Raw genomic sequence first — 14,580 nt, forward strand, 5'->3', positions numbered from 1 at the left:
AGCCAGAAGGGGGCAGGCTTGGGCTTGAAAAGACATCAGAGAAGACAGACTCAGCTATAATGATTCCTGAGCAAAGCCAGACTAAATGCTCAGTCGGGGATTTTATCAGGGCTGGTAACAAGCAGGCTGAGCAGTGAAAGATGAAACAGACAGCAGGGTAGGTGTTTTCTCTAATGTTCCCACTGATATATATTGTGAAATACATGAAGGTGCTTCGTCTCTGGTTCACTTTAACTTGTATGTGATTTTGTGACACGTACTGTACTTACATGCAACAAACAAGATAATGCACAACTATCCTTATAAGTACACATTTTTAAATAAATATTTTAATTTTATTATTGACATTTACAAGAAGAAAAGGCATACTGATATGTTACAATGGTATCAAAATTTGAAAAATATGAATGTTACACAAGTAACAGATTTAACAGAAAAGCATTTTCTTGCTTTCCCTGAAAGTAAGAAAACTATACAGCATAGGAAAACATCAGTATCAAAAACATAGGTCAGGTAAAAGCACTTATAAAAAAAAATTGTTTCCACAATACAAAGTATCCCAAAAGTGACGTTTTGTTCGACGTACAAATGTCTATGTCAGGGTTTCAGTAAAATCTAAAGGTCAAAAGTTTTAAGAATGTTCTCTTTTTTTGTATTTGCAAATATACTTACAAAAATAAATCTTTGCCAAAGTGGAGAATGCAGTTTTCAAATGCAGCTTCAATTCATATTTTTTTTTTATAAAAAAACAACACATTTTTAGATCATTAAACAATGTTACAAGGTGCTGTCTGTATTGACTTCATTGTAATCCCTTTCTATCGTTATGACTTTTGATGCCTCTAATCAGAGCGGCCAGATTCAGCAAAAGGTGCTGTATGCTTGTGCCTACAGGCGCCTGACGATGAAAAGGAGGCTCACTCCCCTCTTCTAGTGTCTTCCTCCTTCCCTATGCAGAGTCCCAAAGTGGAGCACAAATGAAATGAAAAGTTACTCATCAAGCTCTCAGGATTCCACTGACAATATCTTCCTTCAGTCGGGGGCACCTCTAGTTACCTAATACCTGGGAGCACCAGTAGCTACTTAGTATTAGATAGCTAGAGGTGCACTCAATATTAAGGGACACCTGTGGCTACCTACACCAGGCAGGGGAAGTAAGGGAGAAGTGACAGCAGGGTCAGCCAGCACCCCGACTTGGCAGGGGCTTGTAGGTCCATGGAGGGTGAAGTGGAGGGTGCAAGAACATTTGTGCCTATAGGCTCCTGTGATGTAAATCTGGGCTTGCCTCTAATAAATTGAACTTTGTGCCATTGTGCCATGAATATTCATAAATCACGTAACTGCAAACTCTACACATTGTCGTGTTGTGTTTTTGTTTTGTTTTTTCCCCAAATACCACATCTTCTTCTCAAACATCACTATCTCTGCAGAGAAATTATTCCAAGATTAATATACTATGCCTGGCTTACAAACATAATTGAGAAATATAATATTACAGCTACAACACTGAAAAATATCACAATGAACCGGATTAGAGAAGGATTCTACTTATCTTTGTGCATGCTGGAAATCAAGCTGTGTACATGCAAGGAAATGGAATACAGAACACAATTGCTTTAAATACATCTCTGTCCTTTCCAGCAGCAAAAACATTATTATTTTAAAGTTGTCTCCTTAAATAAAGAATGTCCACTGGCCAGTTCTTAAAATGGAGACGCTTTCTTGTAAACAAACATATAATGTTTGACTGTCATAAGTTTTACATTTTTACTTTTGCATCTTGACAATCCATGTATGTCACATTTACACATATTGTTCTGTTTCCCCATCTTTGGAAGATGTCTTAGATGTGTTTGCTCTTGGCTCTTCATTTGCATTTGCAGATACCATTTCTGGTAGGGATGCCAGATCTTTAAAAACATCTACATAATGTCCAAAACCAGGACCCCAGTTCAAGAGATTGTCCCAGTTGAAGTTGCCAGCCTGCTGGCTTAGCTTTAAGGGCAATGTGCTATCAGCAGGTAGTGTGGCTGTTGGCGACTGAGCACCAGAAGGCCCCCCTTCACCTCTACGGCCGGGATATCTCCGCGGCTTTAATCTAGCACCATAATTATCTTCATCATCTGCATCTGACTCATTAACTTGAGTCAGTTTTGGCATTCTTGATGTGTACACCATTGGTTTGTCTCTATCATACTCCATCTCAGAGCATGTAAATGACTCATGTGAATCACTGTCAGATGATGATTCAGGCGCTGGGATTCCATCTGCTGGATTCCTTACTCTTGAAAGTGGCCTCTGGCAGTCCTCTTCTGATGAGGACCTCCCATGGTCCGCACTACAAATGCTAGGATTTCTTGGTCTGGGAGTGTTAAGCCTTTCCACCTCCTCTATGGAAAGACCAACAGGGGGTCCACTTTCCATTGACATCTGCCCTATAGGTTGCTTTAGGCGACTCCCTGGTCTGGAATTATGCCCTGCCATGGTCTGAGGACTTTTGCTTCTTCTACCAAGACGGGTTGCATAATTAAAAATACCAGGCTGGCAAACATCATTATGCATTTCCAAAGATGATAAATGGAGTTCCCTAGCTGGACTGCTTCTGTAAAATGTTGATGATTTTGAAAATGGTGCAGGGCTATGACGAGACAAGGGGTTAGGCGGTGGACAGCCTGAATGGCCAAGTGTTGCCGTTCTCAATCCCTGGCTATAGGAAGGTTGGTAGGTTAAACTGCTTGCTCCCAAAGGCAGAGGAGATTGTCTGGCAAACCCAAGTGGACTGTGTCTTTGAATGGAGAATTTGGGAGTATGGCTCCGGAACTGCTTATAGTGCTGGATAATATCTGCATCAGAAGGTGCAATACTGCTGGCATTGTCAATGTCATAGTGCTCTATCTCTGTTTCGGGCATAGCCAAGGGAGCACTAGGTATTATTTCTGTGCTGTGTGGTATATCTGTCTCATCATATATCAAGTAGGGGTTTTCCCTTTCAATGATATCTGGCTTAGGGTTTCCTTCTGGCTGCTTTCTAATAGTCATGTCATCACCATAGGGTGGAATATTGTCTGGATCATCAAAAGCAACATTCTCACTTCCCTTTTTCTTCTTTTCTTTTGGTTTCTTCTCTTCTTTTGGCACTTTATTTTTCCTTCCTCTGCACTGATTACACAAAATTAAGCTAAGGACCAACAAAGCAAGAATTGTAGCACAGCTCCCAACAATAGCAGGAACAGCCCAAAGTGGTAAGGATAGATGTTCAGTGTGTGCAGTTAGGATACATACATGTCCTCCATGTAATCCACTCTTGCAAATGTTACCCTGAGGGCAAACAATACCAAGACAGGCTACAACAGTTTCACATAGCTTTCCTGAGTGTGTTTCAGGGCAAATGCAGGTAAATCCAGATTGAGGGTGAGGCTCACAGCTTCCTCCATTTTGGCAAGGGTTTGAGGAGCAGTCTCCGGGTGGAACACAAGTATAGGCATGCCACTGATTTATGCACATTAAATCTCCCCAACATGGGTTACTGGCACAGATATTAGGACCTCTGCATCCAAGTTTAGCAGATGAATCTGATTTCATTATGCTGACCATGTCATGTTTTCCAGAGAAAGGTAGAGTTTCATGGTTATACTTCAAATAGGCAATGCAGCCATCAAAACCTAAAACAGAAAAAACAAAAACACTATTATGTACTACTGCATAATAAACTAAGTTGCATTACATTTTCATGAAAAACAATGCATCTATGATGAACAATGCAGCAAGACTATGGTAGATAGATACAGGAATGTGACTCTTATACTGGTTACTTTCCATATAATTAATGATTACAATGCTATAGTCACTAAACCTGTGTATAGCATTCCACAAAACTAGGTTAGCAATCCAGCTCCCCCTTACATAATCAGGAAGCATTAGGGGGCAGTATCTACCAGTGGGGACAAACTGTAGCTAGTTCATTTGGGCACAGAGATGCAAAGTGTGTTGGGTTTTTTAGCACTGGCTGCTTTATTGTGCCATGGAGAGTTCACCTTAGGGCAGGTTTTAGGACAACTTGTTCATGTGTGCCCCCGCCCCCAAACAAAATACCTTGATTCCAAAACCTTTAGAACTAATTATTGGATCTCAAGTTGGCTTGGTAAGCTCAGTGACCCCTTACCTACATACACAGGTAAATCCAATTATGAGAAAGAGTATTTAAAGGGGTCAATTGTAAGTTTCCCTCCTCTTTTAATTTTCTCTGAAAAGTAGCAACATGGGGGACTCAAAACAACTCTCAAATGACCTAAAGACAAAGATTGTTCCCCATCATGGTTTAGGGGAAGGACAAGCACATTTGGACAAGCCAGCTTAATTTTGAAATAAGGTGCTGTGGACTGATACAACTAAAATTGAGTTATCTGGGCATAACAAGGGGCATTATGCATGGAGGAAAAACAACACAACATTCCAAGAAAAACACCTGCTACCTACAGTAAAATATGGTGGTGGTTCCATCATGCTGTGAGGCTGTGTGGCCAGTGCAGGGACTGGGAATCTTGTCAAAGTTGAGGGACGCATGGATTCTACTCAGTATCAGCAGATTCTGGAGACCAATGTCCAGGAATCAGTGACAAAGTTGAAGCTGCACCAGGGCTGGATCTTTCAACAAGACAACGACCCTAAACACTGCTCAAAATCCACTAAGGCATTCATGCAGAGGAACAAGTACAATGTTCTGGAATGGCCATCAGTCCCCAGACCTGAATATAACTGAAAATCTGTTGTGTGAGTTAAAGAAAGCTGTCCATGCCTGGAAGCCATCAAAGCTGAATGAACTAGAGATGTTTTGTAAAGAGGAATGGTCCAAAATACCTTCAACCAGAATCCAGGCTCTCATTGGAACCTACAGGAAGCATTTAGAGGCTGTAATTTCTGCAAAAGGAGGATCTACTAAATATTGATTTCATTTATTTTTTGTGGTGCCCAAATTTATGCACCCGCCTAATGTTATTTAAACAATTATTGCGCACTTTCTGTAAATTCAATAAACTTCATTTCACTTCTCAAATATCACTGTGTGTGTCTCCTATATGATACATTTAACGGACATTTTTTATCATCACAACCAACGATTTATACAGGAAAATCCTGACGATTAACAAGGTTGCCCAAACTTTCGCATCCCACTGTATATTTTTTTCTTAGCTTGCTAGTATCCTTACTACTTCTGCATAGATTGTGTACTCTGTAGTTACTCAAGCTATTTAAAACATATGTTAATGAAACACATGTAAAAGAAGAACCTCCTGTAGTGTGAAATGCTGAAGGGTTTTTTTTTTTTAACTTAATATATAAAACCAGCTTTCTGTTGGTTAAAGTATAACAATTTCTATGTACTAATAGTTTCCTTGGCCTTAAGACAGTACCTAGGATAGTAAAGGGTATTATCAGGATATTCATAGGAAAATGTACAGATTCTCCACATTACAACTTGACGAAACTACAGGGAGGGATTTGGCTCAGAAAGGACTCTTAAGACTAAAGAAGCTTGGATGAAGATTATAGATCTACTGTTCCAAGTGCAGCACACAATTAATTCCCCTTATTTCGGAAATGAACACATATCTGGCTCTTGCTAAAGTAAACTAAAATGATGGGAGTACATTTGAGACGAAGAACATTCATTTAATGATCAAAGATGTTAAGTCAAGGCGAGAAATATGGTTATGTACTTAAAATATGTGCACTTTTAAAACACCTTCGTTTCTTAAACAAATCCGGTCCTTTGAGAACTGTTATTATGAACTCTTCCAGTTAAAATGTTCTTATGTTTATTTTAAGTTGCCTAAAGACATGCATGCAGACAAATGGAGAAGGCTCTGAGGCAGGTAATTTGGCCACCGGTTGCACTTTGGTAAAATGGCACTATGCCGGTGCCCCGGGGGTAATGTGGGTTTCGCCGACACCCGATAAATAGTGCGATTAGATGGCTGGTGGCCGATAAATAGGGGAAGAGAGGGTGTATATAACAGCAAAGGCAGTGCTCATCAGCAGAGTTGGAGCCAATATTTTGCTACCAGAATTAGCCACTGCCAACAGTAAAATATCCGTAAATTTACCAATATTTTACTAATGACTTTTTCTAGTGCCAAGATTACAATGGTTTCCAGTTTTAAATGTATGCCTGTACACTGCCTATTTTAAGGTATATTAAAGAGGGTCTCCAGGATCTCCTACATACAAAACCACCTGAAAACTGTTGATCATCTGTGAAGGGCTCAGTTATATTCCCTTTATACTGTAGCTCGCTAAAGTCATAAAATGGTGTGTACACTCATTCATACGCACAGACACATGCGCACACAGACACACACACACACACAAAACAAGTTTCTATATGAACCGCAGGTACTTAACACCACTATTGCTACCATTTTTCACATTTAAAATACAGTAATGTGAAGTTAAACAGCAAAAAGCCTTTTTACTTGGGTTGCTGCAGCCCAAGGTTGTGTTTTGCTGCCCATATCAATCTTTTTGACCAGCTGACCCTGATGCATAACTGTTGATATCCAGGATGGGCAATTAACAATTAAAAGTTCCACTTTTGCCATTTAAAAAAAAATGTAAAAGAATAAAAATGTACTGTATTTGAATACGCAACACATAAAAAAACGAACACAAAACTTCCATTTACAGTGAGCTCTGGTGGACTAAATGATCCACTTTTGATTCAAAATATATTGACTTCTACCAAGACCGTCAGTACAGCATTTAGTGAACTGATCTCTAACAGTGTCCAAGTGTCATTTGCAGAAAATCCTGTAACCACTTCCTCTTAGGTGAGTCAGTTTCATGTGTCCGGCTCTACAGAGGTATGTTTGCTACTTTACAATTTATTCAACTCTTTGTAATGAATATAATTGTCCTAGTGGGAATATGTCTTTCTCTTCAAATGTTCAAATACTTGTAACATTTTCCTATTTGCCTGTTTTGTCCTAAGTAGCACAAATGCCTATCAAAACTAATACCCTATCCCTTTGACCCTATCAAAACTAATATTTACCATTTTGGGTGCTTTGAGATGTCTGCCCAGCTAGCAATCCTCCGATCTGAAGAGTAAGTACATTGAGACCTCCAAAGTCTTGTGTCACATGATGAATGTCTCTGCTGTAGGTTTTATCTAGTATCAAGCTGGTAATGGAACCATTCTTCTCCATAAGAAGTGTATGCCACCGGCCATCAGATACGTACATCTCTGGGATATTGCGCTCTACTTTGCCTGCAACACCTGCATCAGATGTGTAATGAAGCTTTCCATTCTTAACCTGCAACATGAATGAAAAAATAAAATATATCTAAGTGATCATATTTACATAAAAAGAATATACACTATTTCAGACAAGATAAAAAAATAAACAAAAAAAGCTCCAAGTGGAATTCTGATCTACATTTTTTGCTGGATTGGTATGCAGTCCTGGCTATGGTACCTTCTGAATTAAGATCAGTCTGTCTGGCAATATAACTTTTCAAGTGCACTTTAATATATTTACCTAAGACTTTTTCCCATGCTAAAGTCCTGCTGATTAGTGCTAAGCAGGGTATAGGACTGGCATCACATATGCTCAAACCACTTATAAAATACCACATTTAAAAAAATGCCGAACCACAAAAACCTCCTTTCAACCATAAGATAAATACATATTCAACTTAGTGATATAAAACTATGACTAAAGAGCTGTAGTCATTTATGAGTTCATATAACTATTTTTATATACTTTATATTCATCTCATATAACTGAAATAACCTCTAATTGGTCTACTGTGTTTCCACTAAGTTTGGATCATGGAGCATAGTACAGATACTGACATTAAAGCTGATAATTTTCTACTTCACCTAACAAAAATATAATCTATTAAACCAATAACAATAAAAATATTGCAGGCGCATACAATGCTGTCAGTCCTCCACTTACTCAGCACATAAGTGTAGTCAAAGAGAAGCCACTTTTATGACACAGCATAACAACAGGGAAGGATCAGGCTGGTGAATCCACTTGGGAACATGCTGTGCAATCAAACACACCAGCTGAGAACAAACCCCATCTACCAATGTGTTTCACATCCTCGTTGGATGCTTCATCAGGGTGTTGAAGGATCCAGCAAGGATGTGAAAAGCGTTGATTGATGGGGCTTGTGCTCAGCTGGTGTGTTTGCCTGCACAATGTCTTCCCACATGGAATCACCAGCCTGACCCTCCTGCTGTGCTGTGACTGAGCTGTGCCGTAAAAGTAGCTTCTCTTTGCCTATTTTCATGTGCTAAGAAAGTGGAGGAATTCCAGCATTGAGAAATCATAGGAGAAAAGTTAATTGAATCGGGGCCACGATGTCCTCAAGAGTCACGTAGCTTAAAACACAAGAATATTAATTTTTCATTCAGGTTTGATAAAGAAAATTCAAAGCTGTTTTTATGCATCGTAATGAAGAGGAAGAGGATTGATTAGTCTCTTCTGGAACAGAACAACATAGGGAGAGACAGAGCTGACAAAACACATCTCTTTCAGTGGTTATTTTTAAAACTTCTAACCTGCATCCCGTCAAGTTTTTATCCACTTGCCAAAATTACGGAATGTGCTGAACTATTATAACTTTTAAGCCTCATTTAATATTCATTCAAGTTATGTTTTGTTGCTAGTCTACAAAGTCATAAAGTTTTCTTATAACATTAATATGCACTGCAATTTTTGGCATGATACTCAGCATGCATTGCTATGGGAATACTAAGGCATCTTCTTGTAGGGTACCTTCACTAGTCTGCAATGCTATAAGTAGGGTAAAAGAAAATCACAATAGAACAATAAAAGTATGCTGGGCGTTTGTAAATGTCAGTAAATATAAAATGTTGGGAAACTTTTAGATAGTGACCTGCTCAAGGAAGCCCATTGCCAGCATTGCTGCTGTGTTCATTTAGCATTATGACAGGCCTGACTGAGCAACAGCCAGGGATTAAATTTATCAGGTTCACCTCAGGAGAAGGTAATTTATGCTGTGTTGTGCTGTGTTATACTATAGGGAGACAGGACAGGACAGTTTTCTGTCTTGAAAACACATTCTGGAGTCTGTAACTAGTATCCCATCTTTAAACAAATACGAACAGATAGAGTTCCAACTTTAAAATTAGATTTGTTGTGCTCCATATAATTCATAGATAGTCATGACAGGATTACTCTTCACAGTTTTATGTGTCAAAACTGATTAATGCCTGTACACAGTTAACAATTTTATTACAGAGTTCAAACAGGCAATAATGAAGGAACACAGAATGTTCCTCAGACCCCAATCTTGAAGTGATCTCACGCCAAACAAAATGAAGTCAAACCAAAAAAAAACAAAAAAAAAACACATCGCCACAAACTGCCAGCACATACGCAATCTTGGAAGAGCCATATGATAATTTTCCTAGGACCCAAGTCTTTGTGTGAACTTATGTCTTATAAAAAGTTATCGATCCAACCCACTTACAGAAAAACAAAATCTATCACCATAAACTGTCAGCGAAGATCTTAACCACTTGAGGACCACAGTCTTTCTACCCCTTAAGGACCGGCCACTTTTTTTCCATTCAGACCACTGCAGCTTTCACGGTTTATTGCTCGCTCATACAACCTACCACCTAAATGAATTTTGGCTCCTTTTCTTGTCACTAATAAAGCTTTCTTTTGGTGCTATTTGATTGCTCCTGCGATTTTTACTTTTTATTATATTCATCAAAAAAGACATGAATTTTGGCAAAAAAAATGATTTTTTTAACTTTCTGTGCTGACAATTTTCAAATAAAGTAAAATTTCTGTATACATGCAGCGCGAAAAATGTGGACAAACATGTTTTTGATAAAAAAAAAACCATTCAGTGTATATTTATTGGTTTGGGTAAAAGTTATAGCGTTTACAAACTATGGTGCAAAAAGTGAATTTTCCCATTTTCAAGCATCTATGACTTTTCTGACCCCCTGTCATGTTTCATGAGGGGCTAGAATTCCAGGATAGTATAAATACCCCCCAAATGACCCCATTTTGGAAAGAAGACATCCCAAAGTATTCACTGAGAGGCATAGTGAGTTCATAGAAGATATTATTTTTTGTCACAAGTAAGCGGAAAATGACACTTTGTGACAAAAAAAAAGAAAAAAAAAAGAATCCATTTCTTCTAACTTGCGACAAAAAAAAATGAAATCTGCCACGGACTCACCATGCCCCTCTCTGAATACCTTGAAGTGTCTACTTTCCAAAATGGGGTCATTTGTGGGGTGTGTTTACTGTCCTCGCATTTTGGGGGGTGCTAATTTGTAAGCACCCCTGTAAAGCCTAAAGGTGCTCATTGGACTTTGGGCCCCTTAGCGCAGTTAGGCTGCAAAAAAGTGCCACACATGTGGTATTGCCGTACTCAAGAGAAGTAGTAGAATGTGTTTTGGGGTGTATTTTTACACATACCCATGCTGGGTGGGAGAAATATCTCTGTAAATGACAATTTTTTCATTTTTTTTACACACAATTGTCCATTTACAGAGTTATTTCTCCCACCCAGCATGGGTATGTGTAAAAATACACCCCAAAACACATTGTACTACTTCTCCCGAGTACGGCGATACCACATGTGTGGCACTTTTTTGCACCCTAACTGCGCTAAAGGGCCCAAAGTCCAATGAGTACCTTTAGGATTTCACAAGTCATTTTGCGGAATTTGATTTCCAGACTACTCCTCACGGTTTAGGGCCCCTAAAATGCCAGGGCAGTATAGGAACCCCACAAATGACCCCATTTTAGAAAGAAGACACCCCAAGGTATTCCGTTAGGAGTATGGTGAGTTCATAGAAGATTTTATTTTTTATCACAAGTTAGTGGAAAATGACACTTTGTGAAAAAAACAATAAAAATCAATTTTCCGCTAACTTTTGACAAAAAATAAAATCTTCTATGAACTCACCATACTCCTAACGGAATACCTTTGGGTGTCTTCTTTCTAGAATGGGGTCATTTGTGGGGTTACTATACTGCCCTGGCATTTTAGGGGCCCTAAATCGTGAGGAGTAGTCTTGAAACCAAATGTCGCAAAATGACCTGTGAAATCCTAAAGGTACTCATTGGACTTTGGGCCCCTTAGCGTACTTAGGGTGTAAAAAAGTGCCACACATGTGGTACCGCCGTACTCAGGAGAAGTAGTATAATGTGTTTTGGGGTGTATTTTTACACATACCCATGCTAAGTGGGAGAAATATCTCTGTAAATGACAATTGTTTGATTTGTTTTACACACAATTGACCATTTACATAGAAATTTCTCCCACCCAGCATGGGTATGTGTAAAAATACACCCCAAAACACATTATACTACTTTTCCTGAGTACGGCGGTACCACATGTGTGACACTTTTTTGCAGCCTAGGTGCGCTAAGGGGCCCAACGTCCTATTCACGGGTCATTTTGAGACATTTGTTTTCTAGACTACTCCTTGCGGTTTAGGGCCCCTAAAATGCCAGGGCAGTATAGGAACCCCACAAGTGACCCCATTTTAGAAAGAAGACACCCCAAGGTATTCCGTTAGGTGTATGGCGAGTTCATAGAAGATTTTATTTTTTGTCACAAGTTAGTGAAAAATGACACTTTGTGAAAAAAACCCAATAAAAATCAATTTCCGCTAACTTTTGACAAAAAATAAAATCTTCTATGAACTCGTCATACACCTAACAGAATACCTTGGGGTGTCTTTTTTTCTAAAATGGGGTCACTTGTGGGGTTCCTATACCGCCCTGGCATTTTACGGGCCCAAAACCGTGAGTAGTCTGGAAACCAAATGTCTCAAAATGACTGTTCAGGGGTATAAGCATCTGCAAATTTTGATGACAGGTGGTCTATGAGGGGGCGAATTTTGTGGAACCGGTCATAAGCAGGGTGGCCTTTTAGATGACAGGTTGTATTGGGCCTGATCTGATGGATAGGAGTGCTAGGGGGGTGACAGGAGGTGATTGATGGGTGTCTCAGGGGGTGGTTAGAGGGGAAAATAGATGCAATCAATGCACTGGGGAGGTGATCGGAAGGGGGTCTGAGGGGGATCTGAGGGTTTGGCCGAGTGATCAGGAGCCCACACGGGGCAAATTAGGGCCTGATCTGATGGGTAGGTGTGCTAGGGGGTGACAGGAGGTGATTGATGGGTGTCTCAAGGTGTGATTAGAGGGGGGAATAGATGCAAGCAATGCACTGGTGAGGTGATCAGGGCTGGGGTCTGAGGGCATTCTGAGGGTGTGGGCGGGTGATTGAGTGCCCTAGGGGCAGATAGGGGTCTAATCTGATAGGTAGCAGTGACAGGGGGTGATTGATGGGTAATTAGTGGGTGTTTAGGGTAGAGAACAGATGTGAACACTGCACTTGGGAGGTGATCGGACGTCGGATCTGCGGGCGATCTATTGGTGTGGGTGGGTGATCAGTTTGCCCGCAAGAGGCAGGTTAGGGGCTGATTGATGGGTGGCAGTGACAGGGGTGATTGATGGGTGGCAGTGACAGGGGGTGATTGATGGGTGATTGACAGGTGATTGACAGGTGATCAGTGGGTTATTACAGGGAAGGACAGATGTAAATAATGCCCTGGCGAATTGATAAGGGGGGGTCTGAGGGCAATCTGAGCGTGTAGGCGGGTGATTGGGTGCCCGCAAGGGGCAGATTAGGGTCTGATCTGATGGGTAACAGTGACAGGTGGTGATAGGGGGTGATTGATGGGTAATTAGTGGGTGTTTAGAGGAGAGAATAGATGGAAACACTGCGCTTGGGTGGTGATCTGATGTCGGATCTGCGGGCGATCTATTGGTGTGGGTGGGTGATCAGTTTGCCCGCAAGGGGCAGGTTAGGGGCTGATTGATGGGTGGCAGTGACAGGGGTGATTGATGGGTGGCAGTGACAGGGGGTGATTGATGGGTGATTGACAGGTGATTGACAGGTGATCAGTGGGTTATTACAGGGAAGGACAGATGTAAATAATGCCCTGGCGAATTGATAAGGGGGGGTCTGAGGGCAATCTGAGCGTGTAGGCGGGTGATTGGGTGCCCGCAAGGGGCAGATTAGGGTCTGATCTGATGGGTAACAGTGACAGGTGGCGATAGGGGGTGATTGATGGGTGATTGATGGGTAATTAGTGAGTGTTTAGAGGAGAGAATAGATGGAAACACTGCGCTTGGGTGGTGATCTGATGTCGGATCTGCGGGCAATCTATTGGTGTGGGTGGGTGATCAGTTTGCCCGCAAGGGGCAGGTTAGGGGCTGATTGTTGGGTGGCAGTGACAGGGGGTGATTGATGGGTGATAGGTGATTGGCAGGTGATTGACAGGTGATCAGTGGGTTATTACAGGGAAGGACAGATGTAATTAATGCACTGGTGAATTGATAAGGGGGGGTCTGAGGGCAATCTGAGCGTGTGGGCGGGTGATTGGGTGCCCGCAAGGGGCAGCTTAGGGTCTGATCTGATAGGTAACAGTGACAGGTGGTGATAGGGGGTGATTGATGGGTAATTAGTGGGTGTTTAGAGAAGATAACAGATGTAAACAATACATTTGGGAGGTAATCTGACGGCGGGTTTGCGGGCAATCTAATGGTGTGGGTGGGTGATCAGATTGCCCGCAAGGGGCAGGTTAGGGGCTGATTGATGGGTGGCAGTGACAGGGGGTGACAGGGGGTGATTGATGGGTGATAGGTGATTGGCAGGTGATTGACAGGTGATCAGTGGGTTATTACAGGGAAGAACAGATGTAATTAATGCACTGGCGAATTGATAAGGGGGGTCAGAGGGCAATCTGAGCGTGTTGGCGGGTGATTGGGTGCCCGCAAGGGGCAGATTAGGGTCTGATCTGATAGGTAAAAGTGACAGGTGGTGATAGGGGGTGATTGATGGGTGATTGATGGGTAATTAGTGGGTGTTTAGAGGAGAGAATAGATGTAAACAATGGATTTGGGAGGTGATCTGATGTCGGATCTGCGGGCGATCTATTGGTGTGGGTGGGTGATCAGATTGCCCGCAAGGGGCAGGTTAGGGGCTGATTGTTGGGTGGCAGTGACAGGGGGTGATTGATGGGTGATTGATGGGTGATTGACGGGTGATTGACAGGTTATCAGGGAAGATAGATGCATAAAGTACACAGGGGGGGGGGGGGTCTGGGGGGGGTCTGGGGAGAATCTGAGGGGTGGGGGGGTGATCAGGAGGGGGCAGGGGGCAGGGGGGGGATAAAAAAAAATAGCGTTGACAGATAGTGACAGGGAGTGATTGATGGGTTATTAGGGGGGTGATTGGGTGCAAACAGGGGTCTGGGGGGTGGGCAGGGGGGGGTCTGAGGGGTGCTGTGGGCGATCAGTGGGCGGGGGGGCAGATCAGTGTGTTTGGGTGCAGACTAGGGTGGCTGCAGCCTGCCCTGGTGGTCCCTCGGACACTGGGACCACCAGGGCAGGAGGCAGCCTGTATAATACACTTTGTATACATTACAAAGTGTATTATACACTTTGTAGCGGCGATCGCGGGGTTAACATCCCGCCGGCGCTTCCGTATGGCCGGCGGGATGTT

General features: G+C 41.8%; 1 protein-coding gene across 1 annotated transcript in view; it reads right to left on the minus strand.

Moving 5' to 3' along the window:
- Nucleotides 1–368: 368 nt before the first annotated feature.
- Nucleotides 369–14,580, minus strand: part of FAT4 (FAT atypical cadherin 4) — a 305,933-nt gene continuing 291,721 nt past the window's right edge. Inside the window, exons 16-17 of the mRNA XM_068280038.1 lie at nucleotides 7,052–7,313; nucleotides 369–3,662 (exon numbers count right to left, since the gene is read on the minus strand). Coding sequence (XP_068136139.1) covers nucleotides 1,804–3,662; nucleotides 7,052–7,313 — 2,121 coding nt within the window. The 3' untranslated portion in view covers nucleotides 369–1,803. The remainder of the gene's footprint in view (nucleotides 3,663–7,051; nucleotides 7,314–14,580) is intronic.

Source organism: Hyperolius riggenbachi, chromosome 1 (genome assembly GCF_040937935.1).
Source record: "Hyperolius riggenbachi isolate aHypRig1 chromosome 1, aHypRig1.pri, whole genome shotgun sequence".
NCBI lineage: Eukaryota > Metazoa > Chordata > Amphibia > Anura > Hyperoliidae > Hyperolius > Hyperolius riggenbachi.